Genomic DNA, 27,294 nt, shown 5'->3' on the forward strand with positions numbered 1-27,294 from the left:
ACTCTCCAGCCAGAATGGAGAGGCCACGTGTTCTCAATGGGCCAGGGCAGCCCTTGGTAACAGAATGCTATAAAGGCGGCGAGGAGCTTGGTTGGTGGGGGCCGTCCCGGCTCAGGCTGTGCTGAGCTTATGCCAGGATCAAAGACCAGAGCTCATCGCCTAGGCCTGCAAGGCCCGCTGTGCATGATGATACCCTGGGAAATCAGGACTGAACGAAGTCCCTTGTCAGCGGTGCCACTTCCAGACCAGCTTGGAGGTCAGCCTGCAGGACTCAAGCGTAGTCCGGCCTCTTGATGTGACCACCCAGCTCCCCAGCAAATGAAGTAGGGTGGTGGGTGGACTCACTCGGCGCTCCAAGCTCTGGCCACAGGGCAGCCCCCCGGCGCTGCCCGGGGAGTGGCGGGGCACAGCGTCTGCTCGCTCAGCAGCCAGGGTGCCCGGCCTGACGGGATGTTTGCCCCGATTCTGAGACAGAGCAGGAGGCCAGTGTGGGCACTGCCCATCTCGGCCAGAGACAGGCCCGCTTTCTGCTGCAGGAAAGTGGCGTGGAGGAGCCTGGGTCCAGCTCCCTGAGAGTGCGCCCAGCCTGGCCCCTGAACCAGGAGACTGAGGCCGACCACCCTCCTAAAGGAAACAGCCTTTTTCTCCCCATTCTTCATTCTGTGGAGAAAGCAGCAGGCCTCTGCCGGCCTGTCATCCTAAGCCATTGTGCCTCTCTCAGCTGTCTTCCGCTCCCCTCAGTCACCCAGAGCTTGGGGGAACCCACAGGTATCACAGTCCGTCAGCAGGGAGCTTGTGCTCCTGCCCCCGCTCATGATTCGTTGACTCCCCAGAGTGAAGCCACTTCCTTCTGCCCAGGTTTGGTCCCAGGTGTGGAGCAGGCTTCCTCTCCTAATCAGTCCTGCAGGATCATGGTGACCATCATGTATGCTGTCCCCTAGGGGGGACCGATCAGGGACCCTGTGGGTGGGGAAAAGCCCACCTGCAGCCCGGGGGCTCCGGACAGGCCCTCCTGTCCTCTGCACCAGATGAGTCCCTACAGCTGCAGAGAAACCTCCTGCCAACCGGCAACCTGCAGAGTAGAAAAGGTCTAACTCTAGCTTCCCGGGCCTCCCCACCAGGTACTCTGAGCTCCCTCGGGACAAAGGCCAAGGACCAGCATATGTGGCATGGGCAGGCTTGTGTGATAGGCTTGGCCGTGAGGGAAGCACACTCCTTCAGTCAGCAAGACTGGCTGAAGCCCGCCCTGGCCAAACCCTGAGCTAGGTGCTGGGGAAGAGCTGTGGGCCCCAGGAAGGGGCTGGGACCAACTGGCTGGCCACCTAGTCCTCCAGTTCTGTGTGGGATGAGTGTTACGAGGGGATGGTTTGCTCAGAGAACATCTCCTGAGGGGCGAACCGGGTCTGGGAGGTCAGGAACAAGGAGGCTCCGTGCACGGCTAAGGCTCCGTCATCCCCAGCGGAGAAGAGCTCAGCTCAAGCCCTGAACTTCAGCTGAAGCAAATGGCAGCCCTGCTCTCTCTGCTCGATGGCCAGGTGCTGCCCAGGTGTTGGGAGAGACCAGTCCCCTCCCCGAGCCAAGGAGTGGGTGACCGCCCCACAGCCCTCCTTCAGAGGGACCCCACCCTGGCCGTCCACCCAGCCAGGTCTGGTGTCTTCTGTGGGGTTAATGTGGAAGGATTAGCGTAAAGTCAGCTCTGAGACGTCCCACTCGCCCTTGAGGTCACCTGAGGCCCCGGAAATTCTAGATGTGGAATTGGGCTGGGGGCTGAGGCCAGGGCTAGCCTGCCACTGTGAGCTGGGACCACAGGAGCTCTGCCCAAACTTTCCTCCCTCCAGAGCCAGCGGAGGTGTTCTCTGTCCTTCTCTGGTGTGCCCAGAGCTCAGGGCTCCAGTGTTTGTTTCCATGAACGAGCTGGCCGCTCTCTGGGTACCCACAGCTCAGCCTGTGGGGTCTGTGAGTCATGTAGGCCTACCCTGCAGAGGGAGCAAGAGAAAGAGGCTTCCGTCCCCGAGCGGCCTCAGACAGGCCTGCGTCCTCTGCAGAGTCACTGGCAGGGTGCAGTCCGTCTCCTGGAACCCAGAGCTCGGAAGAACTGTCTCCTCACGGGCCCACCCCTGCCTACCCTGACAGGGCTTGCCTCAGTCTGGAAAGGCATGTGACGTCCAGCCCAAGGTGGGGCTCTACCCTCACCTGAGATCCGTGTTAAGTGGCAGCCCCTGGGGCCTTGGCTTCCCCCAGGGTCCTCCGCTACAGAGAGACGAGAGGCCCCAAGTCCAGGCTGCTGGCATCGGGGAATGCCAGGAGAAGAGATGCTCCCATGCAGCGGGGCCAGAGGGCCTGGGGACAAAGCCCCAGCTGTTTCCCGAAGCAGTCTGCGTGTCCTTGAAGTGTCACCCCAGAAGCTGGGTCCCTCCCTTGGAGGGTCGTGACGTTCCCTGTGGAGGAGGTGGCCCACCGGGGCCTCTGGTCACTGGGGTCAGTGTCGGGACCCTGAGCAGGGCTCATTCTCCTTGCGCCGTCCTCACCAGGCAGGGAGACTGGCCGGGTCCAGTTTGTCAGGGCCAGCGTCGCCCAGGCTGGAAGCCCCGGAGCCTCCATGCTGTTCTCTGGGTGAGGGAGGACCTGGCAGAGGCAGCTGCAGAACTCAGTTCCGAATCGCCCGGAGTCCTTCCCTGGGGAGCTGCCACCTTCTAGCCCCAGCCCTGTTCCTGGGTTCACCTGATGGAACGTCATTCAGGCTCTGCCCATTTGGAATTTTCTGCCCCTCTGACCGTGGCTGGTCTGAGATTTATTTCTGCATACTTGATCATTATTAAAGTTTTCAAATAAATTCAGGGTGTAGGTCCAGTGCTGGACAGACGGTTAAGGTCCCCAGGAAGACACTCTGTCCTCGAGGCCCCAGTGGACCATTTGCTTTCAGGTGGTGGGCACCCTGCCATCTTAAGCAGTAAATCAGGGGCAGCAAGACGCCCGTGGAGGCCTTGGGTCTCCTTGAGCCACATCCCTCACCCTAGACGGAGAGAACAGTCGAGTTTTCTCTACAGCAAACAAACTGCCCGTTTTCCCTACTTCAGACTGGCTCCTGCTTGTTCAGCCCCCTTTTCAGCACCCCAGGTGCCGATGCTCTGAAACATTTTAAGATTCTGGGCTGAAGGGCACCAGCTCCCACAGGCCACAGACCCTGCATGCTATGTGACATGTTGGAATTAAAGGTCATTTTCAAAACTGCATCTGAGATTACCTTAATGCACACATGTTCTGTCTGTTCGGACATTTCCTTGGAAGGATTAGGGCTCAGGATGGACAGAGGTGGAGGGGGCTGCTGGGACTTGGTGAGAAGAGGCGTTCGTGGGGACATCCTTCCACACGCCCTGAGGCACAGGCGAGGAAAGAGAGGTCTTCGAAAGCTGAAGAAATGAGCGCCCCTCACAGGGGCCTGCCACCCCCCACCCCCAACCACTTCATGTCTGGCCCGTGTTAGCAGACTTTTGGCCCATCCAGACTGGCTGTCTTAAAGTGCCCTTTGCAACCTAGGAAGGGTAAAATCGTCCCACTTAATCCCTTTCTTTCAACGAACACCATCTGAGTGCATCCGCTGTGTGCTCTGTCCAAAGCCCAGATGACCCAGAGTCCATTCTCTGTCCCTCCCCAGGGCCCCTCTAGGGAGTGAGCGGTTCTGTCCACCCGCCCAGAGGGGCTTGATGTCCAGGGAAGTTTGTGCCTCTGACTCATCATCTCGCACCCTCACGCCCCTCCCCGACCCCTTGAAAGGAATGGCCAACAGCAACAAGCTAATCGTTCTTGTTGTTCTGTTTGTACACACGTACGTGCCCATGGGGCCTCACTAGTAACCTGTAACTATGGAAACGGAGGCTGCCAGCACAGCTGTGAGGACACGGACACGGGCCCCACGTGCGGCTGCCACCAGAAGTACGCCCTCCACTCAGACGGTCGGACATGCATTGGTGAGTAGGCGCCCCCGCCAAGTGCTCGCACCCCATGCCGCCCGGCCCCTGCGGGATGCTCCCCCACCCACCCACCGTGTGGCCTGAAACCGCCTCCTGGTTTCCAAGCAGGGAGCTCTGGGAAATAAGACAAGGAACAGCCTGTGGGCCCCGCCAGGCTGGCTCCGGGCGTCCCCAGGGGCAGCTTCCTGCAGACACTCAGCAGGGTGGTCCAGCCCCCGGGACCAGGCACCTCTCTGCTCTGTCGCTGCCGGTTTTCTGAGGGTCCTCTTCCTCGGTGTTGGGGGGCTGGGGGTGGCCCCAGGCAGGTGGCCGGTGGGGAGGAGGAAAGTGTGTGCACCTTGGAGGGCAGCTTCTGTTCCAGAAGCACGGGGGTGTCCTCCCTAACGCGAGACACGCCAAAGACTCCTTCCCCTGTAACAGCTCCCCCCCAACCCCCCCGCCCCGGCGTGGTGCAAGCCTGCCTCCCACAGCATCTGGAAAACCGAGAGGTTTTCTCAGAACCTGCTTTCAGTCTTGTCTGTCTGGAACACCTGGGAGAGGGCCGGTGTGAATCCCCGGTCAGGTCTGGGTGATTTTTAGCTGCTTTCTGCTCCCGAGCTATGGGACCTCTCACCAGGCCTGGTCCTACCCAGCCCCCCACCCACCACCCCCAAAGTCCCTTCTTCTCGGGCGCCCCCTCCCATCACCCCGCCTGTTAACAGGAGGATCAATTTCACTCTGTCACCGTGCTTCCTCCTGGTCCTTATCTCCAAGGGTCCTTATCTCATCTCAAGTTATAATCGCCAGTAAGTTCTTTCCTCACTCAAAAAGAACAGCCATTTTTTTTTTTTAACTGAGAAAAAGAGGATTTTCAAAGTTGGTGCCCAGAGTTCATCCTCTTCTTTCTCTTCAACACTGGCAAACTTAGGAAACTTGCTACAAGTCAGTTATTGTATTCATTTAAAAAAAAAAAAAAAAGTCCCTTTTCTTATCATCAGCTCGAAAGGTGTTTCTTGAGGGATTTTCGAGTAACAGGAAAGGGTTGGCAAGCCAGCAAAGCCACGAAGCCCGGCAGCTTGCTGTAGCAGCCTGTTGCGCCCTGTACCCTGGGGAGTCGGGCGGGGGGCGTCGGAGGTCCCCAGCCCCAGCTCTCGACCCAGGTGCTGCTGCCCGCGTGGTTCTCCCTTCCTCTGTGTGGTCTCTCCTCTCAGACAGCCGTTTTTGGTTTCATTTTAATCTCATTCCTCCTGCTTTTCTGGTGATGGTCCCTGATTGCCTGTCTTGTCTGATAACTGACCTTCATGAATTATTTTCAGAGCCAAAAGCCAAATCAAACCAAACAACCAAAAGAAAACAAACAAAACAAACAAACAAAAAAATTCAAAGCCAAACCCGGTCTCAGACCAGTGTCTCTATTGCAGCCTGATCCCGTCTAGAACCTCCCCTCCCGCCTTTCTCCCTGTCTCCACTGTGCCCCGGGGGCTCTCCTGGGCTGCCGGGCCCCCTTCCTGTCTTGTCTGCTGGGGTCTCCCGCAGCGGCTGCGCCTGCAATGGAGCCACCTCTGCCGGCCCCGGACCAGCGCAGACCGCTGCTGGCCAGACGCTCCCCAGCCTCGTCTAACACCTTGTCTTTGTCCACCTGGCTCATCCTCTCTTATTTATTTTTTTAAATCTTTTAATGTCTGCTGCATGTGTAAGTCCCTGCTTGGATCTACTCTCTAACATAACTCCCCCGCCCTCCCCTGCCCCTCCCCTCTCCTTAGAAGTCCTTTTCCAGGCCTGGCTCCTGGGCCCTGGCTCCCTGCTGGCCCAGAGAACTTTTCACCTGCCTTTGCTCCTTGCTCCTCGGGGCCCCCACCCCCTTCTGAGGGGAGGAGGTATCCCCCCACATGTCCCACCGAGCACAGACGCACAAGCCCTCTATAACCTCGTGAGCGTCTCATCGGGCAGCTCCGGGCACCCGGCCGTCTCCCTCTGCACACTCCTAAGCGGCCGCCCCCCCAGCCCCACCTTGCAGCCCCTCGTTGAGCACTCCACTGTCTCGCTCCAGTCCTCCAGTGACAAGCAGGCAACCAGCGCTGCCCAAATAGACCCCCTGGTTTCTCTGTGTCTCCAGCTGGGTCCACTGTCGAGTGTGTCTGTGTGTCTGTTCCCCTGTATGTTTCGTCCTCGGTCTTGCATGAGTGTCTGACCCACGTTCACACCTTTGAGACGGGGTGTCTGCCACGCAGGCGCATCCATCACCGGCCCTCACGGCGCTTTCCCCTTGTCCTGAGCCTGCCTCCCCAGCCCGAGCCAGGCGTCTGTGCCTGCCTGCGTCCTCGCGAGCTCGGGCGGCTACTGCCCGCCTCACTGGCCCTCTGCACGTGGGGCCGGTCCGCTCTGAACTCAGCCCCCTCCTGTGTGCGTGTCGCTTGCAGATGGGCCGAGTCCCATCCGTGTCCTGCTGTGGCCACCCCTCCTCTGCCCGCACCCCGGCCCGGCCCCGAACACGCCACCTGGAGGTTCCTGGGGTTAGCCCCTCGGCAAGGACGCCGCGCCGCCCTCACGCTGCGTTGCTGTGTGTGCGCCACGCCGAGAGGCGGGAAGTGGGCTCTCATTAACCACCGGCTCCGTGTTTGTCCCTTACTTGTGTTTTAGAAAAGGATGAGGCTGCAATTGAGCGCTCTCAGTTCAATGCCACGTCAGTAGCTGATGTGGACAAGCGGGTGAAACGGCGGCTCCTCATGGGTAACACTTTTCTTCCACTTCCTTTGTTGTACTTGCACCTTTGTGCGTGTGCGTGTGTGTGTGGGTGGGATGTGCCAGCGTGTGGGGCATCTGTGTGCGTGCTCGTGCGTCAGGCCATGAGTGTTGTACTGGCGCGTGGCCTGTGGGTGTGCATGCGTGGGGGCTGTCTGTGCGGTGTGCCCACACGTGTGTGGTCGTGCGTGCCACATGTGAGTGTGGGGGGCTCTGCTCCAGATGTGAACTCACTTTTCCCTTTTTAAAGTTTTTACCCTTCATCAAACACGTGTATTTCTCTGTGTGTTTGTCGCAAAGAACCCAGAGCCAGTGTCTAGGGGCCCCTGCGTGTAAGGAGACGCGTGCTGTGAACCCCTCTCCTCGCAGGGACGCCCTCGTTTGCAGTTAGGATCCCAGCATCGGCAAAGCAGCAGGAGCAGTGGGATGTGAGTGTAGAGCAGGGGTTCGGACAGCACCTCCTTATCCATCTCCTCGCTGGGAGGAGCCACGTCCACGGGGAGAAGCCACGTCTAGGTCCAGGACTGCGGGCTCTGGGGGGTGTCCAGCCCACCCTGCTGGCTTTGCGGTTGGGAAACCTGGTACCCAGAGAGGGGAGGACCTGTTAGGGTCACCTAGCATCCCCTTCTGGCCCCAAGCTCCCCAGACCCGTGAATGACCGCAGCCCAAGCCCGCTGGGCTGGTAGTCTCAGCCCACTTTCCCCTGTTCTCCTTGGGCCCCTACTTGCCTTGGGGGGTCTCTGAGGCCAGCTGCACTCTAAGCAATGCCCCCCCTGCTGCGTGCATCCCGACTGTAAGGAGTCTTGCCTGGAAATACCTGGGGCCGCTCAGGGCGGCTGATGCCAGGCAGGGGAAGAAAAAGGAGAAGATAACCGGTCTTCAGCCGAGCTCAGTCTGCAGGCCAGAAGAGCCATCTGCCTCCCCATTCGTTTGTCCCTCTGGCCCATCAGTGCCCCGCTTCTCGGGCTGCTGGCCCCCAGGTGGAACTAGGAACACAGTTGTTGGGTCGCCTGGGTTGGCACTCTGGTTAGGTCACAGCAGCCTTGGGAACCGTGGAGTCAGGCAGTACACTGCCCAAGTCTCAGAGGAGGAAACTGAGGCTCAGGCTGGAAGCCCACGCCCTGCAGTTTCTCTGTGCGGGGCTGTCTCATTGACCTGGGCCCTCTGGGTGGCCTGGGACGAGCTGAAAGGGGTGGGCTAAGAGGCTCCAGCAGCCAGGCCTGTCCACTCCCACCTGTGCGAAGGGGGGAGCCGGCGCTGTGGAAATGAGGAGGTGCTCGGTGCTCAGAGAGGAGGAGGTGGCAGGAACGTGCGAGCTGCTGGTGCTCCGAGGCCCAAGAGGGCCCGGCCCCAAGGCCTCACTTGCAGGACAGGGGGCACTGCTGCCTGAGGCCAGTGTGCCCAGCAGCTGGGCTCCCAGGTGCCAGGCCCCCCACTCCCAGCAAAAGGATGGTGGTGGAAGAGGGCTGAGCTGACAGGTGGGTGGAGAAAAGGGCCCCATCCGTATCTGGTGAGAGTTGGCAGAGAGAGCAGCCCAGAGCCCGGTCCTGGGGCAGGGCTGGGAGGCGAGCCCTGGGCACACAGGCACCCAGGCCTGGGGGGCAGGTCAGGGGACCCCTCACCTGACCCCTTGCACCAGGTTGGGGGGCAAGATGGATGCTGATTGGCTGCCCACCTGGATGGTGTCCCTGCACCCCCACGCCCTTAGAACCTGTCCGGCCCCCCAGGCAGGAGACCGCCCCCACCCCACCCTTCTGGTCTCCCTACAATACCTGCCACAGGGGGACAAGGGCCCACAGCCAAGACTGCACGCCCAGAACTAGGTAATTATCCTCAGAAGCACCGGGGAAAGGCACAGTCTCGAGCCGTCCTTCTTCCAGAGCTCACGGTTCTTTTCACGGGTCCCCTCGGAGAGCAGCCTAGGGCGGTACAAACCAAGGAACCTGTTGGGCTGCAAGCCCACCTACTAGAGCCCACTGGGGCCTGGCTGCTCCCAGGCTGGATGAAGAGAGGGAAGGAGTGGCCTAAAGTGAGGGAGGTGACCGTCCCCACCCTGCCCTGCTGGTCCAAGCACACCTGGGACGTGGGGTTCAGAGCCCAGCCTCCGCGTGGAGTGTGGAGCCTGCGGCTGGCGGCCCTGCTTGAGCCCCATTTTAGGTCCTGGTGCAGGGAGGCGTGTGGAGGAGGCAGGGGAGAAGGAGCTGGCTCGCCTGTTCAGGAGCCGATGAGACTCGGAGGAGTTCCATGGCAAGGGCAGACCCTCGGCCGCTCTTGACAGCTGCAGTGGCCGCACGGCCCCACAGGAGGACAGAGGCAAGGGGCTGTTCTGAGAGAAGGCTGGGGTCCGGAATACCCCTGCGTGGTCTGCTGGCCCCCTCAGACAGAGCCGGGCACATGTGGTGCGGTCTCCTGGTGGCTGAGATGGCCTGGCAGGTGTCTTCCGGCCCTGAGGTGTGATTATCGCCTGTGTGGCTGCAGTTTGTTTTCAGGGTGGGTCAGACAGGACTGGGAGAGGGGCCTCCCTTGCCCCTCCAGAAGCGAGTGGGCACAGGGCTGCTTCTGGCAGCCCCGAGGGGCTCCGTGGCGCAGGCCCAGGCTCGCCACCCTCAGCGGTGACCTCACGTCAGCAGTAGGACCAGGGTGAAGCCCCTTCCGTGTCTCAGAGAGGGTAAGCGCCCACCTCCTCCCAGCAGGCGGCCCGCCCCGGTTCGCCTTCCCCAGGTGGAGATGGACCATTCAGGTTTTGTATGCGTCCGTAGGCCCTTTGACTTAGAGTTATTTCAGACATATTTTGTGCCCAGACTGCAGAGGTCACAAGTCCCTCAGACGTCTTCGAGTTGTTGAACTAGCAGTCTCACCTCTGAACACCAAGAGCCAAGAACACCAGGACAGAAGCAAAAAACTTCAGAGGACACAGACTGTCGGAGCTAAAACCCTGGCCCTTTCTCCCGTTTCAGCCTCTCAGTTCCTCTCTGGGAGCCTGCTCTTTCTTTCCCCAGGGCCTGGCGTTTAGGGCACAGGGGTCCCGAGTTTTGAAACCCGAACCCACGAGCCGACCGAAATCCAACAGTGCCTCTCCCTCATGCTGGGGCTGGCTGCAGTCCTCAGGGGCTCCCCGGAAGGGCAGCAGGCTGGGGCCACTCAGAGCCAGGTGGCTCTGCTCCACCCTGGGGGTCTCAGTCACCCCCAACAGTTACTTTTGACGGCTACCCCCAGTCCCTGAGCCCAGGCTAAGAACAGGCAGAGTTCTGTGGAAAGAGGCCTCAAGGATGTAACCAATTTTAGATTCCCATTAAAATCAGTTAAAATGTTTGGATCTGGGGGCTGGGGGGTAAATTTCCGTAATCCGGCCGACTATCGTGAGAAGCGTCTGAGTCGCAGTTCAGTTTACCACGAGCCTCTGGGGCCCTGCTTACCGCCAGACTCATGGGACCCTGGGAGTCAGACTTGTCAGCTCCAGGGCTTGAATCAGCGCCTTTCCCACAAGTGTGCCCAGAGCAGAAGCCGGATTGGTTTCCCGTTGCTGCCGTTCACAAGTTAGCACAGCCTTAGTGCCTTTAGGCAACACCAGTGCACTGTCTCCCGTGGGTCAGAAACGACTCGGGTGTCAGCAAGGGCCGCTTTCCCTCCGGACGTTCTAGGAACGGATCCATGTCCTTGCCTTTTCTGGCTTCCAGAGGCCACCCATGTTCCTCCATCTGCAGAGCCCGCAGCCCTGCACCCCTCTGAGCCTGCTTGCATCTCCACGCCTCTCTCTCTGGCCTCCCTCTTCCACCTCTAAGGACCCTTGTGACCACACTGGGGCCCACCCAGATAAGCCAGGGCAACCTCCCATCTCAGGCTTAATTCAATCACATCTGCAAAGTCTTTTTGCCACGGGGGGTTACAGGGGAGTAAGACACAGCCCTTTTAGGGGCGGTTCTGCTGACCAGGGACGGTCCAAACTGGGGCTGGGCAGACCCTTCCAGCTCATCGGTCAGCTGCGAGCTCCACTGACGCAGAGCCCACCGCTGCACTATCCCTGGATTTACCCCGGGAACCCCAGTCTCCCCACACAAGGCAGGGGCTGGAAGCATGGGAGCCATGGATGGGACCCTAAGCCCTGTCCCTGCCCCCTTCAGGGGGGCTTCCGGCAGCCCCTGCAGTCTCCCCAGCGGTGAGCACCCCCGGCCCCCCAAGGTGGTCGGCACACTTCAGCGCATGCCCTCTGCTTCCCGGTCAGCCCCCGTGAGTCCCCCCACAACCCTGCGAGGCAGCTGTCCCCACTCTTCAGATGAAGTCAGGCCCTGGGTGGGGAAGAGACCCAGCCTGGGCCACGCTTTCAGTGAGCAGTGGTCTGGGCCGAGGGTCCAGGCCCGTGGACTCTCCTGGGCCCAGGGCCCTCAGTCGGGAGGAGAGCAGGCCGGAGGCTTGGGATGAAGCTCGGGTGTGTCGGCCCGGCAGCCAGCCGGGTGGACTCACCCCTGCTGAAGGCACATTCACAGCCTGGCCTCTGAAGGGCCCCCGCGAGCCCGGGACAGCAGAGACGCCCACGTTTGAGGCCCAGTGACCACGGCGTAGCTGACCTTGAGCCCCGACTTCCGCGGGGTCCTGCCCTGTCCACAGCCTCACCTCCCGGGCATCTTGAGAGTTGGCGCTGAATTATTTCCCATTTTACCGGTGAGAAAACCGAGGCGCAGAAAGGGAGCCAGGCATTCCTCCCCGTGCACCCCCCATGGCTGGCAGCCGCCCAGCTCCCTGCCCCTCTGCGCCTCTGGGCAGGGCGCCCAGGTTCCCCTTCCACTGACGGGGCTGGGCGTTCCCTGGCTGGGCTCAGGGGACCCCGAGGATGGGCCGGGCCGGGCCGTCTGTGCCCAGACAGGGCGGCGCTCAGGCATGGGGGCTGTTGGCAGAGCCCCAGGAGCGGACCGAGGGCTGGAGGCCCGGCAGGCCCAGGGCAGACGGGCTGGGTGCAGCGCTGGCGGGAGCAGCAGCTGGCGTGGGCGCGCAGACCAAGCCCCGTGCTGTCCCCAGCCTCCTAAACCACACATGTGACCGCCCCGAGAGGTCAGTCTCTCGATCCTCACACGCCTCCTCCCCAGCCTCCCAGCTCCTCTGTCCATCACCTGCCTGCCACCTCTCTTCTGTAGCCACCATCTCTAGGTCCCTGGGTCCTTTCACTAACCTGCGCCCCAGACCCCCTCCTCCCACCCCGAATCCCAGACCCACACATTCTCTCACCTCCACGTGCCCCTCAGGCCCTGCACACGCAGCCTGTGCCAGGCTTCCTGCATCCGTGGGCCGTGTCACCTGCCCCTCTGTGCCCAGGGGCCATCCTGTGCACTTCTACCTGGCAGAGGCGTGTCCAGACCTCACTGGACTTTCCCCGCCACCCGCATCCCCACAGCTTGCCCTTCTTCCTCCAGCACCTGTTTTGTCACAAGTCTGGGAGCCCCCGATGGGGGACAGGTCAGATGGCCTCTGGGGACACCACTGCTCCGGGCTTTGATCAGAGCCGGAGCCCAGGGGAAGCTGGTTGGCTCAGAGCAGGGACGAACGCTTCCTGGAGGAGGTGCCCAGGGAGGAGCAGGACCTCACTGCCTACTCTTTCATGCAGACGGGTGTCTGGCCCAGAGAGAAAGGGCGGGACCCGGAGCCTGGATGAGCCTGGCCGTGGGAAGGGGCTCAGGCAGACCCCAGGTGAGGGAGGTGGGCAACACAAGGCAGTTCCCCAGGTCAGGCTCAGCAGGGGTGGTGGGCAGCTGGAGGGAGATGGAGGGTGGGACCCGAGGGCCAGGCAGGCACCCTCCTCCAGCCAGGGCTGAGCCCCGGGCACTGAACCTGTGTTCACCCCTGTCCCTGAGCTGATGCCCAGCGCTGCTGGTCAGCGGGGGTCCCAGGTGAGGCTCTGAGCTCCTGCCCTCAGTTTAGTCATACACACGTCCACAGTCTCACTCACACACTCACGCATACACACACACCAGGGCTAGTGGAAGGAGGCGGGATGTGGCGATTTAGCTACATCAAGAGGTCAAACGAGGGGAGGAGCAGGGTGCCCGACAGTCAGAAGAGGTGGCAGGGTGCTGCTGGCCCCGGGCAGGGAAACTGAGGCTGGGACTAGCCCACGGCTCCCCTGTGAGCCGGGCAGAGCCAGGGAGCCTGGCACCTGGATCCCCGGCCAAGTCTGGGTGGAGGGGCCGCAGGGCACCAAGGGACGGTTACCAACCTGTGACCTTCCTGAGGCTGCTTCCGCCTGCCAAGCCCCCCGCACCTCCTGTTCAGCGGATATATGGCCCTGAGCCCTCCCTCCTGAGGGTGGGCCTCAAGCGAGAGGCCGTACGCCAGCCCCCCGTGCCTGCCCTCCACGGCCTCCACTTACAGAGGAAAGGCAGGAGTCACAGGCCAGGGAGGAGGCTTCCTGCCACGGCGTGTCCTGCCACCCACTTTAGCACAAAACCTCAGTGTCCTTCTGGGCCTTTCAAGATCCCGCAAACCAGACGAAGAAACCTCCCCAGGGTCTCCCGGCCCCTCCCCTGGCCTCAGCTCCCCGGCACGGGCTGCCACAGACCACAGGGTGCCATCCTCAAGTCCAGGAGATTCTGCCCTCTGAGCCCCGGTGAGAAACCCCCGCCCTCCGGGCAGGCCCATGGGAAGGGAGTTGCCCCTGGAATCACAACCCCACTTGGTGCCTCCAGGGAGACAGTCCTACTGACAGAAACCTCCCCCGTGGCAAGTCGAGCTCCCTGGCAGCGGGAGCCCTGAGGGGTGGCGTGGGCCTGCGGTCCTGGCCTCCACTACCGCCTGCCTCCTAGCTGCCCTGAGCCCCCTTCCCCCACGACTCCCACACTCGGCCGTCACCATCACACTAGCCTGTGCCCCAGGGCCCAGCTCCCCGCAGAGGCCTGGGCATTCTGGGGCGGCTTCCCCCAGCACCCCGGCCTAGGGGGGCCCTGTGGGGAAGGTCAGCCGCACTGTGGCGCTTGGTGAGGGAGCCCAGTGCTCACGACAGGCTGCAGGATGACCAGGGGTCAGGGGGCCGGCACACAGAGGCTGGGCAGCAAGGGAGACCGGCCGCTGTGTCAGGGCCTGGCCCAGGAGCGGGACTCTTACCCCAAAGTGTTCGGAGCCACCGAGGGCTCAGGAGTCACCTGCGGGAGAGGGTTCGGGCTCAGGGGCTCTGCAGCGGGCTCCAGGGGACCCCGGGGGCAGAAAGGCAGGTGGGCCAGCCCCAACAGGCCGGACACATGTCAGCGGGGGCTTCGGGCTGCTCCCACCACCGGGGCGAGGCCTTCAAGGGGCAGGGCAGACCTAGGGCTGGCAGCATCCCTGTAGGTCCCCGGGCCAAACCTGGCTCACCTGCTCAGAGCCTCTCGGGGTGTCACGGGACTTGCCCAAGCTCGCAGGACCAGCGTCGGGAGTGGTGTTTTCTGCCCCCATATAGCTCCTGTTTCAGCCACTACACTGTGGCTGAGACCATCCTTCAGGCCGGACCTGGCCCCAGATCTAGGGTAGTGCACGCAGGCAGCACCAACTGAAGGGGCCATACCGCCGTCCATTCGCATCAGACCCTGGCTGGGCTGCGCAGCAGGTCCAGCTGAGCGGCTGCCTAGGCTGCCCGGCGTCTGCTCCCCCTGCGCGGTGTCTGCTCCCCCTCTGTGTCCTGGGCTTGTCATGGGGCTTGGTTTGAAACAGGGCTCCCCTCAGGGAAAGACTAAACACGACCCTTTTAACCCATCTGTGTTTTCCTGCCTACCGGAGAGGGTTGTTCACCCCCAAGTCCCTTTCCACTTCAGTCCCCTGACCCCAGGCTCAGCCTCCCCCTGGCCCAGTTGCCAACCCAGCTCTGTGGGGTGAGAGTTCTACCCACTCTCTCGGCGAGGAGGCCAGGCACTGGGGCATGTATCGCTGCCCCCTCGGGCCACCAGCTGTGCTGCGTGACCGGGGCCCCCCGCCCCTGGGCCCTGCCCTCAGAAGGGCCCACAGTTGACTGAGTGCTTGGCTGTCTTGAAATTCTTAACGATTTTTGAACAAGGGCCTTTCATTTTTATTTCACCCCGGGTCCCACAGATCATGTGCCTGATCCTACCTAGGAAGGTACCCAACTTCTCTGAGCCTTAGTTCCTCCACCTGCAAAAGGGCCCCCCACCCCTGGGGCTCTGCAAGGCTGTGGAGTTTGGAGGATGAGACGGTGTGATGCCAGTTGCACGGGGCGGCACCCCGGGAGGGGCCCTTCCAGGTGGAGAGGAGAGGTTTTTAGAAAGACCCAGCGGCTGTCTTGGAGAGGCAAGTGCAGGGAGACACCAACGGGCTCAAGGGTCCAACGGGAAGTCTCAAGACCCCGGGACGGTACTCTGGGGTTTGGCTTTGTCCCCTGGACCTAGCCTCCAGCCTCCCTTGGCAGTGTGAGCTCCTGGGTGAGATGTGACCGCAGGCAGCTGCCCTCAGATGCCAGCTCCTTCTGGCCCCTGGGAGCCAGTGGGAGGCGAGTGAGAGCCGGAGGAGACGGCCTGTGCTGCTGGGCCCAGAGCCTCTCCCTGGGCCTTCCCCGGGCCAGAGAGCCTGCTGCCGCCATTCACCCTTTGCAGCTGGGGTGCCCCTGTAGTCACGGGGGAGGACAGGGCCGTCTGGTTTCTGCATCTGAGGCAGCTGTGGCCTGGCAGCAGGCTGGGTGGCCCCTGGTCTTGGGGCGCAGAGAAGTGAGGCTGTCCTTTGAGACACTTGGAGACAGGGGGCCTGAGGGTGAGCCAGGCCAGGAGCCCCCCTCAGAGCACCCAGTAGGCTCTGCTTGGAAACGCCCCGGGGATGAAGCTCTCAGTCCCACCCAGGCCAGCCTGTCAGTCCCTGGCCCCCACCGTAAAGCCCAGAGGACTGGCTGTGCCTTGCTGTCAGCTTTTCCGTATGTCTCCCACTCAACAGTGTCCGTGAACCTCAGGACAATGGGTGGGCATGGCAGAAACGGCACAGGGGCAGGTCCCCGTGTGGGCAGGCTGATGGCTGGTCACTTGCCTCACTCACCCCTCCCTGCCCGGAACAGGGCCTGGCAGAGAAGGCCCTGAGTGAATGCCGGCTCTTAGTGTTAACATGTGAGCCCCAGGGTACTGGCTGCCCCGAGTGGGGCCATGGTCTGGAGGAGCGGGACCCCCGGGGGGTCTGCTTCTCAGGGTCACAGCCCCCAGTGCCTGCAGCACGTCCCACCTCCACCGCCAGGGAGAGGCCAGGCCGTCATCCCCTTGACACCGGCTGAGGCCTCCCAGCTGCGCCCCGTCCCTGCTCCCGGGCCTCCCCCGCCTCTCCCAGGCCTGGGCTTGACCACTGGCACCTGGAAAGCAGGCAGGTTCCCTGTGCCCTCTCCAGAGAGGGGTCTCCCACATGAGAGGCACTTGGGGAGCGGAGGGGGGGGGGGGGTACCTGGGCTGTGGGTTTGAGAGCAGGAAGCGGGATTTTCCCTCTGTAACCTCAGGAGAGGAAACTAACATTTGTTAAGCGGCTACTGCAGGCTGGGCCCCGGGCTGGGTGCTGTGGAGGGTGGGGTTTCTTTGACACCCACCCCCTGTCCCTGGGGACAGAAGGCTCACTGTCCCCCGCCAGGCGTGGGTGCTGGGATGGAGCCCTGAGGGCTGGCCTACCTGGGTCACTCGGCGAATGACAGCGTCAGAGGCGCCCCCTGGCCGCCCCGCGTCCACTGGCCCCAGGAGGCAGGCGGGTGGGGAGACGGGAGGGCCCGGGCAGGTGCACGCGGTGCAGAGCTCGGCCCACACTAACGTCGAGGTCTGCCTGCCTGAGCAGAGCGGGGTGGGGGGCGAGGGCCTCCTTTCTGCATCTGGGCCTCGGGAGGCTCCTTGTGTAGACGGCCTGTGAGCTGGCCTTGAACTGTGAGCAGACAGGAGGCCTCCAAGGCAGCGGGCAGCACACTCCACAGCAAAGAGGTGGATGCCGCGCCCAGCCAGCCGGGGGCCAGGCTGTGTAGAGACAACACCGGAAGGCTGGGGGGGGTCAGAGCCAGGAGACCGGCCTTTCAGTAGTTGTCACGGCTCGAACTCTCACAGTATAGACGTTAGCCTCAAGGAGCAGGGCTAGTGTTAGCCTGCCGGGCACAGCCCCTGAGTTCAAGGTGTTCAGGATGACCCCCAGAATCACACACACGCAGGGAGAAAGCTGGCTTCCTCCCCTCCCTGCTCCAACCACCCCTGAAAGGTGAAGCTCACAGGAAGGCATTAGCAGCAGGGACTCCCGTACTCAGTCATCACTCCCACGCTCATCTCCAAACTCCGCCTGGAGAGAGCCGAAGGCCACTTGCAGGAAGGCAGGCACCACAGAAGGAGAGACAGGGTAAACCGGTTGGGAGAAGTCTCAGGGAAGAGGCCCACTGGGGCCAGGCACCCCGGGGGGAGCCACGGTAGGCAGGCAGGGAATTTCCGGTTATACGAGCAGATGCCCTCAGCACCTCACTTCCTAGCCACACAGAGGAGAGGGAAGCCCACTCGGGCACAGTTCCCACAAGATCAAAGGGCGCCAGATGCCCAGGCAGAAACCCGGACTGAAAGGCCCAGGGTCCCGGGAACTAGGCCCCTCCGTGTGCCCCAGTGACCCGGGCGTGCCAGCCCCTCCCCGGGCCTGGGGAGGCTCACTCTCACCGCACGACAGGCTCAGTGACCTCCGCGATCCCCCCAGCCACTCCAGCCCCTTTGAATTTGAAAAAGAAAAAAAAAATCACTAGACTAGCTTCAAGTGGACAAAAACCAGACACTCTGGCTTATTGCTCAGTGAGAACAGATGTTGGGCTGAGAGCCTCATCAAGGTGAGGGATGGTGTGTGGGCTCTGGGAGCCTCCCCTCGCATCTCCACGGCTGAGACAAGCTTGGGAACCCCAATAACTGCCAGTCTGGATTTGGCATCTGAATCCAGGCAAGGCAAGAGTTTCGGAGTCTGTCCCTGGGCGGTCAACTCCCAGCCAGGCCCATCGCGGCACTGGCCCTGGTGAGTGGTGTTGACCCTGTGGGCTCAGCCTCCTGCAGGTTCCAAAGCGTGCCCATCCAACGTCATCTTGCGAAGGGGCAGTGTTATTCTCCCATTCGACAGACCGGTAGCCTGAGGTTCAGAGAGGCCCCATGGCTAGAATTTGAACTCAGGTCTCCAGTCTCAGGAGACGTCCCACCAAGGTTGGGGAAAGGCAGGGGGCTTCTGTCCCAGGAGACTGAGACCCTCTCTTCCTGTCTGCTTCCTCAGAGACATGTGCAGTGAACAACGGAGGCTGTGACCGGACATGCAAGGACACGGCCACCGGCGTGCGCTGCAGCTGTCCGGTGGGATTCACGCTGCAGTCGGACGGGAAGACGTGCAAAGGTGAGCACAGGCCGCCCCTCTCGCCGGGCCTGGGGCGGGGCAGGCAGGACAGGCGGGGGGCTGCCCGCTTGTGCTGTGCCTGAAGCCGCGTGTGGCTGCAAGGGTGAGGGTGTGTTTCTGTTGAAGAGGCCGAGAAGAGGGAGTCAGGCCCAGCGCTCTGCAGTGGGGCTCAGGGGCCCCTGGTTCCACTGAATATTGACAGGCTTAAGTGGGGCTCCGATGCCAAAGAACGTGGCTGTGCCCTGGGTTGAACAAGCGGGGTGCCTTTACTTGGGGCTTCCTGGGCCAGCAGAGGTTCCTTGTGGCCCCCCGGGAGCTGGGCGGGGTCGGTTCCTTGGCTCGCTGACCTTAGCCAGGCAAGTCTTGCAGAGCTGGGGGGAGGCGGGGCTCAGGGCTCAGGCCAGGACAGGATGGTCTTCTTGTCGGCGCTGGGCCAGTGAGGACACTGTGCACCCTCATCCCCGGAGGAGGGAAGGTTAGGGGCGGGGGTCTCAACTGAAGGACTAAGAATGAAAAAAAATCAGAAACAGGGGTTGGGGGATCAGGAATGGGCTGGTCTGCTGGCTGCCAGAAGCCAGAGAAGAGTGAGCTTTCTCTGACTCACCCTGCCAGGAAGTGGGCAGGCCTGGAGGCCAGCGTGGAAGGGGAGAGGAACTTGAACGTCCAAAACCCAGTGGGTGAAAACATTTACAGCAGAGGCTTAGGGTGACTTTAACGAGTCCGAGATGGGCTTTTTTGAAGCCTATAAAAATAGACGGGGTATGACTTCTCCTCCCCAGCCACTTTGCTGGGAAGAACCTAGTGATTATTGACAGAAATAACGGTTCTTCCACCTATTTATTTGAAAATAAAGCCCTTCTGTAGCCCCCACTCAGACCACTTAGAGTGAGATGTGTTCCCAGTGGGCGGGGGGGGCGGGGTGGCAGGCCAGGGCTATCTGAGGCCTTGCACATGAGCTTGGTGCCAGGAGGCCTGGCCCAGGTCCACCGCAGACCCGGCGGTCCTCACTGCCCAGCAGCGTCACGGCAGGCCTGGCCCGTTGCCCTTGGAGCCTGGACAGAAGGTGGTAGAATCTTCTGTGATTCTACAGGGTGTGGCTCCTCCACACCCCTGCAAGGTCCAACGCCAACCCAGGAGCTGAGGGTGGGGCAGGCTCAGTCCTGACACAAGGCTAGGAGCTCGCCGCTGGGAGCCGACCTGTCTGGACCGGACAGGAGCCTCAGCAGTCACGTGGCCCCCAAGGAGCACTAAGGGGGTGCTGAGTGCCGCCCCCTGCCCATCCACGGTGGGCCATGGGGCATCTGTTCTCCTCCACCTTGAGGCTAGTGTAGGGGACATCCACACAGGGGAGGGCAGCTGTCCACACAGCCCCAGGCCCACCGGTCTGAGCCCCTGACCGTGTTTCCTGTGATTCCTCTTAGTACAACTGGGCCCTTTAACCAGAGCTGCCCCTTTGCCTTCAGCCAGACCTCCTCACTCCCGCTGCCCTGGAGTCGGAAGGCCTCTTGTTCACTCAGGCCCTAGGTTTTCTGGGCTCCTCCCGTGTGCAGGTGCAGGGCAGGCCGGTGAATGAAGCAGAGATTCCTTGTGCCCCGGGATCTTTTATTGAGTAAAGAAGACAGAGTTTAATGTTTAAAGATCACCAAGATAAGCATGTATCACGGACCCCTCGGTGTTGGGTAGAGTAGTCCTGCGGGGCGGGAGAGCGAGACCGGGCCTGGCCTGGACCAGGGCTGGCGAGGGAGGGGGCCAGAGGAGGAGGCTCTAATCCTGGCCCCATGACTGCTGTGCAGAGGCCGGGAGTTCCAGGACCCAAAGCAGCCCGTGCGCCCAGATCTGGGGGAGGCTGGGCTGAGGGAAGGGGTTGGCCCTTCATCCTGAGATGCTATTGGGCAGGAGCAGTGCAGGTCAGGCATTTGTTCTGAGATGGTCCCTGCCGCTCTGGGGACAGGGGTTTCGGGGGCTCCAGAGCAAGGTCTGGAACAGCAGTGTGGCAACACCCAGGCTCGAGGTGACAGTGCATTGGGCCAGGGATCAGTGGAAGTGGAGAAGGACAGTCTGGACATTGTCGTGCATGTTAGAATTTATGGCTTGTGGGACTGATCCAGAACTGCATGATACAAATATCCTAACATCTTCAAATGAGGGAACCCTCGAAACCAAGTGTTGACCTCAAGACCCCAGGGTTTGGTGTCTCAGAGCTTTGGGCTTACAGCCCGAGTTTCCCAGGACCTGGCTGGAGGGGGTGCAGGGCAGGGTGCAGGGGCCCAGCAGGGACAGGCCAGCTTGGGGGGGTCCCCTGGCCTTGAGCTTCTGGCTCCTCGGTCAGCGTGCACACCCAGGTCTTGGCAGTGGCCCAGAGGAAGATACCAAAGATTCAGTGTTTTCTGGAAGCCAAACAATGGTTGTTAAGCAAGACCAATGGTTGGAGGTCTTGGAAGATCCAGAACTGAAAACCCTGGATGGCTGGGGGTCACAGGGGCAGGGGGAGGCAGCCGTGAAAAGTGAACGTGCTTTGCCTGAAAGGTCAGGCCATGGGGCCTCCGCAGGACTGCCCCCGACCCCTGCTGGTCTGAAGAGTGTGGTCAGGGCAGGGCTCCAGCCTCAAGGCGCCCTGTTAGGTGCTGCCCTGCCTGATACTGGGAAGTAGGCAGCTTGCTCCTTGGCCCTTCTGAGAGGAGGGAGGTCTGGGGCCTCCACTCCCTGAGCTGGAGCCTGAATTCCTCAGGGATATCAGCCCCTCCTCCCAGCACCTGCTGCAACAGTCCAGGAGAACTGCCCCCTACGGCCTGTCTGCTGCCCGCCTTCTACCCACAGGCTCTGCCCAGCAGCTGCCCCACAGTGAGCCAGCCCACTCCCCGGGCCTTCCCTCTGCTCCTACCCACACCCTCACCCACGTGGCCCGGGGGTGCCAGGCTGTGCCCTCTCAGTGGGATGGGCGGAGGGGGACAGGAGCAGTCGTCCGACCGCGTATTCCTGCGGCTCACCCCTCCCCTTCCCCCACATACACTGATGCTCAAACAGTGGGAGAGGCAGTGAATGTCCCACCTGGTGGCCAAGACCCCACCCTTTCCTCAGCCCCCTGACTCCTCATTCACTCATCCATTCATCCATTCATCCAGTGCCCCCTCCTGGGCAGCGCTTCCATGCAGGCCTCCTGCCTGGCCCTGGGGCTCCACGTGGGAGCCTTATCTGCCGTCTCTCCTCTCCAGAGGGCAGGTCCTGAGACAAGAGAGCAGCAAACTGGGGAGAACATCAGGGAAGGCTTCCCCAGGGGGCAGCTGTTCCGGGGAGCGGGGCGGCAGTGCTGCGGCAGGAGCCAGGGGTGCAGAGAAGAGGAGGGCCAGGCGGCCCGGCCAGGCGGCCGAGGGGAGGCCACGAGCCTCTGCAGCCAGACGGGGGCTCCAGCCGCTAGCGGGGCTGGGTGGCTCACAGGGAACAGGCGGGGAGTCTTCAAGGGGCAGGAGGTGGCGGGGGGCAGTGGTGCGTCGGAATGAAGGCCGAGGGGCTGTCCAAGCCCACCGCCCCCTCACTGTATCTGGGGCTAGAGCTGGGGATGAGTGCTCCCCCAGTGGGACCCCCAAGCAACCCGTTGTACCAGCCGGGGCCTCCAGGAGACACACCCCCAGTCTCCTGGCTGGCTGTTATGACAGCCCCTTGTTATGACAGCTGACAGGCCCAGGTGGGGAGCAGGGTGGAAATAGGGGGTTCCAGAAGGCCTGAGGCATTCCTAAGGAGGCGGGTCCTCTCTGCACATTTGATCACAGTGAATGATGCTGAGAGGTGCGGGCTAGCAGCCCAGTTTGCAGATGGGGAACCTGAGGCTCAGAGAGGTACCTTTCCCCGCCCAGGGTCACAGACCCAAGAGGGGCCTCCAGTCTCCTGCCAGAGGCTTCTATGTAGAACCTCCGCCATCGTCCTGTGAGGAGAGGGGGCAGCGGAGGCTGAACCTCTGTCCTGGATAGGCCCTTGCTTTGACCTTGACACCTGCTTCCTCTGGATAGGACTTCCCTGGTGGCTGAGATGGTAAAGCGTCTGCCTACAATGCGGGAGACCTGGGTTTAATCCCTGGGTGGGAAAGATCTCCTGGAGAAGGAAATGGCAACCCACTCCAGTACTCTTGCCTGGAAAACCCCATAGATGGAGGAGCCTGGTAGGCTACAGTCCATGAGGTCGCAAAGAGTTGAACATGGCTGAGCGACTTCCCTTTCACTTCCTCTGGAGGCTGCAGGGCCAGCGAGCCACACTGGAGGGGGCCTGTCTTTGGAGGTAGCTGGGGCTGGGCTCACGACCTGTGACCTCCCCCCGTGACGTGGGGACTCCGGCCCCAGGTTGTTTTGACTGTCACATGAGTGACTTTTTTGCCAGAAAGCGCTTGGCCTGCTCACCAGCACGAAGTGGTACCTGGTAGTTGCCACAACTTCCAGGGGGTCCTGCTGCTTCCCCTGGGGCATCGGCCCCTCCTTAGGCAGCTTTGTTCCTGAAACACGGGTTCGGGTTAGGGGTGCTCGGGAGGGGTCACACCTTGGGACCGTCAGGGTGCCACCACCACTCGTGAAATGCCGAGTGAAGAAACAGCTCAAACCATGGGCAGACGTGGGGAAGGAGAAGGGTGAGGAGCCAGGCTGGGAAGTGAGCAGCCCGCGGATGCGTGCAACACCTGGAGCCAGTTAGCTCCCCAGCCTCAGTCTCCCTGTCTGTAAAGCTGGAGCAGTAAACCTACTTTTTAAAGAGCTGGTCGGGCCAGCACCTTGGGGATGCGATTTCGTTTCATCCTTACGCTGTCCTTCCAAGTAGGGGCGCTTCTGATCCTTGTTCTCACAGATGGGGAGCTGAGGACCGGGGCTCTGGCAGCTCAGCCAGAGTCACGGCTCTCAGGCGGCAGCCGCCTGCTCCAGGCCCGCCTACCTCCCGGGATGGAGGGGCGTGGGGGGCATCGACCCTGCTCTCTGGCTGGGCACAGCAGACACGAGTTCCCTGCCCCCTCCTGCACACACATGCCAGGCTCACCAAGTCCCCAGGGGGAGGGGGGAATCTCCTCTCCGCCCACCCACCACGGCTGTGAGCCAGGCCCCCTTCCTGGGCCCGGCTGGGGACCCAAAGCAGCCCCCGGGTGGGCAGCGGGCAGTTAGGGAAGGGCGGCTCTGGGCCTCGGTCCTGCCTGCCCCCAGGGGCCCCAGCCCACTCTCCTCGCCTCCCCTACCCACCCACCCGGCTCCGCAGACATCAATGAGTGCCTGGTCAACAACGGGGGCTGCGACCACTTCTGCCGGAACACCGTGGGCAGCTTCGAGTGCGGCTGCCGGAAGGGCTACAAGCTGCTGACTGACGAGCGGACGTGCCAAGGTGAGCCGCCCGCATCCCCGTGGGGCTCCCTTCCCCTCCCCAGGCCACCCCGGTTCCCAGGAGGGGAGGCAGCCTGGGCTGGGGCTTCTCCGCACCTGGGCTGGGCCTGGGGGGCTGGTCGTAATTTTTCTGCCCTGAGCAAGGGCTCCTTTGTGACCCTAGGGGCCCTCAGAAGCCATCAGAAGCCTCCAGTCCAAGCCCTCCCTGTTAGGGATGGTGGCTGAGGCTCGGGGAGGGGTCAGCCCGTGTGCAGGTGGTCCAGCGAGTAGGTAGCAGGGCTCAGCACCTCAGCCTGACCCCAGTCCCCGGACGCCCAGGCCACCTTCGGTGGCTTCAGAGGCAGGATGATGCCACCTGGTGGAAGGTGTCGCACACGGCAGGCGCTGCCCACCAGTCCTTCCTTGAGGCCCCCTGGGACACCTGCTAGGACCTGGGGTGAGGGGAGGAGAGATTCGGGCAGAGGTGAAGGGTCACAGCCCAGGTGAGAGCCTGAGGACGGGCAGGGGAGACAGGAGTGAAGTGCTTGAAGGATGATGTCTTCCTCCCAGAGGAGCCAGGGAGGTCAGCCCATCCAGGAAGTGGCCCTGGGGCTGGGGGAGCCTGAGGGACCACAGGGAGCCCGTCAAGAAGGGGGCGGCTCCGGGAAGGGTGCAGACGGAGGGTGGGCGGTGGTGGGGATGGGACAGCGGCCGGGTTCCGACGGTGGCTGTCGCCCTGTTGCGGGGGTCCCAGCAGTCATAGGGTGTAGCCGGCGGCGTCCGGCCGTGGACTTGAGGCTTCCACTCTTAGTGCCGCTCAAACGAGGCCCTTAGGGGCCCGGGATTTGCACCCCCCACCCCCAGGGCCCCAGGAGAGGTGAAAGCAGAGGCTGGTGAGGGAGGGTCCAGGGCCAGGCCCGCCTGGGGCTCCTCATGTGACTTGAGCCGGTCACCTGCCCTCCCGGGGCTTGGCCTCCGCATCCCTGGCCGGGCAGCCTGGCCCTGACTTCCTCTCGGGCCACGAGGGCCCACCCCCCCAGGAGCCTAGCATCTGTCCAGGCCCAAGCAAGGCTCCTGGGCGCCCTGCTTCTCTGTGCTTGGCTGTGTTCTCAGGAGGCCTGAGGGAGCAGCCTCGACTGCATCCCCGCTGCCCCATGAGAGGGGCCGCAGCGGGCGTGGAGGAGGCCACTCTGGCTGAGTCTCCTCCACCTTCGTCCTGAGCCACCTCTCCGCGGCCTGGGATCTGGCCCCAGGCCACGCTCCAGTACGGCCCCTGGGTCCCCAGCTCCAGCGGGGAGGGGTCTAGGCTTCTCTGCTTGGCACTCAGGGCCCTTGGGAAGGGCACCCCAGCCCCCCTGAGCCCCACCCAATCCCTGGGGGTCAGGTGCTGCCACCCCCCCAGCCTTTGCCCAAAGTGCCCTTCCCACACAGGCACGAGGGGATCTTCCCCGATCCCCCACCCCGGGAGGAACCTCATCTCCCCTTGAGCGCCCACAGTGATTCGTTCCTTGTGCGCGTGTTATTACAAACGCACGTGAGTCATGAGGACATCTGCGGTCGCATGAACAGCACATTCAGAGGAGAGGCAGGTCAGCGTCTGCCTTGCCCTCTGGTCCCTGTCACCTGTCCCTCGGGGGCCGTCTCCCTCAGAACTGTGGCCAGGACAGACTTGTCTTCTGTGAACCCAACGTTCACGTCCTCCCTTCCAGGAACAGGCCCTCTGTGACCCTCCCTCTTTCCCTTTTCACCCCGGCTGCCAGGGGGTCAGAATCAAATCTGACCTCTTGTCAAGGCTCCTTTGTTACTCTTCACAGGCGGTATCTTCCCGACCAGCACCCACTTTCTATCTGTGCTGTTTTCCCCAGTTTCTCTAGAGACGCGTTGGGGTGACAGTTCCGCTTCTTCCTCGGGTGGACCTGTCAGTTTCCTGCTGGTGTGGATTGAATACCTCCCCTAAATCACACTGGCGTGTGAGCTAATGGACTGGCAAGGATTCAGAATAATCCCTTCTACTCAGAATATTCCTTCCCTGCCCACCTCCAGAAAAGAGAGTGAGGTGGCTTCTATCCCAGGACCATGAGGTTCGTGGGGACAAAATGGAAAATCGGGCAGGGACGAGAGGTCTGAGGTTTGCCGCGAGTTGGCTCTGCGCTGAGCCCGGAGCCCCGGGACCACTGTGCACAGATGTCCCTCTGAGTGACAAGGCCGTGCCACCCGCCACGCCCTGAAACTGTGCCCGGACCTTTCTCCCTGTGGCCCCACAGACATCGACGAGTGCTCCTTCGAGCGGACCTGTGACCACACCTGCATCAACTCCCCGGGCAGCTTCCAGTGTCTCTGCCACCGCGGCTACACGCTCTACGGGACCACCCACTGCGGAGGTCTGCAGCTCGCCCGCCAGGGCCACCTCCCCCCTGAGGCACGCGCCCGGCCGCACGGCCCCCCACACTGCACCCCGCACCGCGCACCCCGACCTGGACTCTTGACGGGCCTGGGAGGGCCTGGTGGGCAGAGGGGCTCAGCCAGGGGCGAGGCGGGAGGGTGGGAGGTGGGGTGCCAGGCCTCAGCCAGGCTGTGGGCACTGGCCTGGAAACAGCAGCCTTTGGGGAACCCCACTCAGGAAGGGAGGACAGCGGGACAGAGCGCCGCTCAGTCAGTTCACTCCAGGGGAGGGGCTGACAGCAGAAAGGGGCAGGTCAGTGGGGGGCCCCAAAGGGGGAGTCCTGGAGTCAGAATGAGGGGAGACGGGCCAGAGGGGTCGGCACGTGCAAAGGCCCTGAGGCAGAGGGAGCACAGAGGGGCCGAGGGGCAGCTACTGAGGCCAGAGCCCCATGAGGGCAGGGTTTGTGCCTGGCGCCGACGGAGGACCCAGGGCTTTGTGAGCCCCGAGTGGCCTTTGCTCTTAGCACAGGGAGAAGCCCCTGGAGGGTCAAGACAGGGTGTGACCTGTGAGTTCAAGTTCTTGTAAGGAGCGCCCTCCTGCCACCCTGTGTCCAGGAGAGTGGAAGTCAGAGCACCAGGGGGGACACGGCTCCGGACGCAGGAGGGAGGGCCGCAGGGGCTCGAGCAGGCTGGGGAGGGATGTGGGGGGGGGGTTCCAGATGCACGGGCTGAGGGGGGCGAAGGGGGGGGGTCCAGCACGGCCCCGCGCCCCGTGTCTCCTCCTGTCCTGTGACCGGGGTAGCCACACTTCCCTGCGGGGGGACAGCCACGCGGTCGGGTGGGCCCAGGCACAGCTGGTGCTGCGGGGAGCTGCAGAGTTTTCTGGAGGGACTCCCAAAAGCCTGGCACCAGCTTCCACACACAGGGCTTCGGCCCAAGAGAAGGCAAGGCCTCTGGGAGACGTCCCGGGGCCCCGGGGCCCTGTGCGGGAGAGGGAACGGGCTGGGAAGGGCAGGTCCAGACTCCCGAACTGGGATGAGGCCTCAGGACCCCGGGGCCGCTGCTGGGCGTTCCCGGCCCCTCCAAACCCGACTGCAGCTCCATTTTGTGCCACCGCTCTGCCCCGCCCCGAGTCTGGGCTCAGCTGCCCAAGTTCGGCAAACTTCTGAGGCTCCTGGGGAGGATGTGTGTTGGTTCCAGCAGCCCTGTGTGTGTGTGTGTGTGTGTGTGTGTGTATGTGTGTACATGCATGTGTAAGCTCATGTGTGTGTCATGTGCCCTGGGTCTGGGTTTCTGGGTATCTGTGTGTGTGCATGCGTGTGTGTATGCACGCTCACATGTGTATCATGTGCCCTCTGTGTCTGTGTGTGTGCACGTGTGTGTGTGAGCTCACGTGTGTCACGGGCCCTGTGTGTGTCTGTGTCCGTGTCTGTGCGTGTGCGTGTGTGTGAGCTCACATGTGTCACAGGCCCTGTGTGTGTCTGTGTGTGTGCGAGTGCGCATGTGTGTGAGCTCACGTGTGTGTCATGTGTCCTGTGTGTGTATGTTTCTGTGTGTGTCTGTGTGTACCCGCA

General features: G+C 62.4%; 1 protein-coding gene across 2 annotated transcripts in view; it reads left to right on the forward strand.

Moving 5' to 3' along the window:
• SCUBE1 (signal peptide, CUB domain and EGF like domain containing 1) overlaps positions 1 to 27,294 on the forward strand; it is a 129,622-nt gene that overhangs the window by 75,953 nt on the left and 26,375 nt on the right. The window contains exons 6-10 of one of the 2 annotated variants that reach the window (XM_061124369.1): positions 3,852 to 3,968; positions 6,591 to 6,680; positions 17,898 to 18,014; positions 23,238 to 23,360; positions 25,603 to 25,719. In XM_061124369.1, the coding sequence (XP_060980352.1) occupies positions 3,852 to 3,968; positions 6,591 to 6,680; positions 17,898 to 18,014; positions 23,238 to 23,360; positions 25,603 to 25,719 (564 nt within the window). The remainder of the gene's footprint in view (positions 1 to 3,851; positions 3,969 to 6,590; positions 6,681 to 17,897; positions 18,015 to 23,237; positions 23,361 to 25,602; positions 25,720 to 27,294) is intronic. The other variant, XM_061124370.1, reaches the window with a different exon arrangement.

This window comes from Dama dama, chromosome 22 (genome assembly GCF_033118175.1).
Source record: "Dama dama isolate Ldn47 chromosome 22, ASM3311817v1, whole genome shotgun sequence".
Lineage (NCBI taxonomy): Eukaryota > Metazoa > Chordata > Mammalia > Artiodactyla > Cervidae > Dama > Dama dama.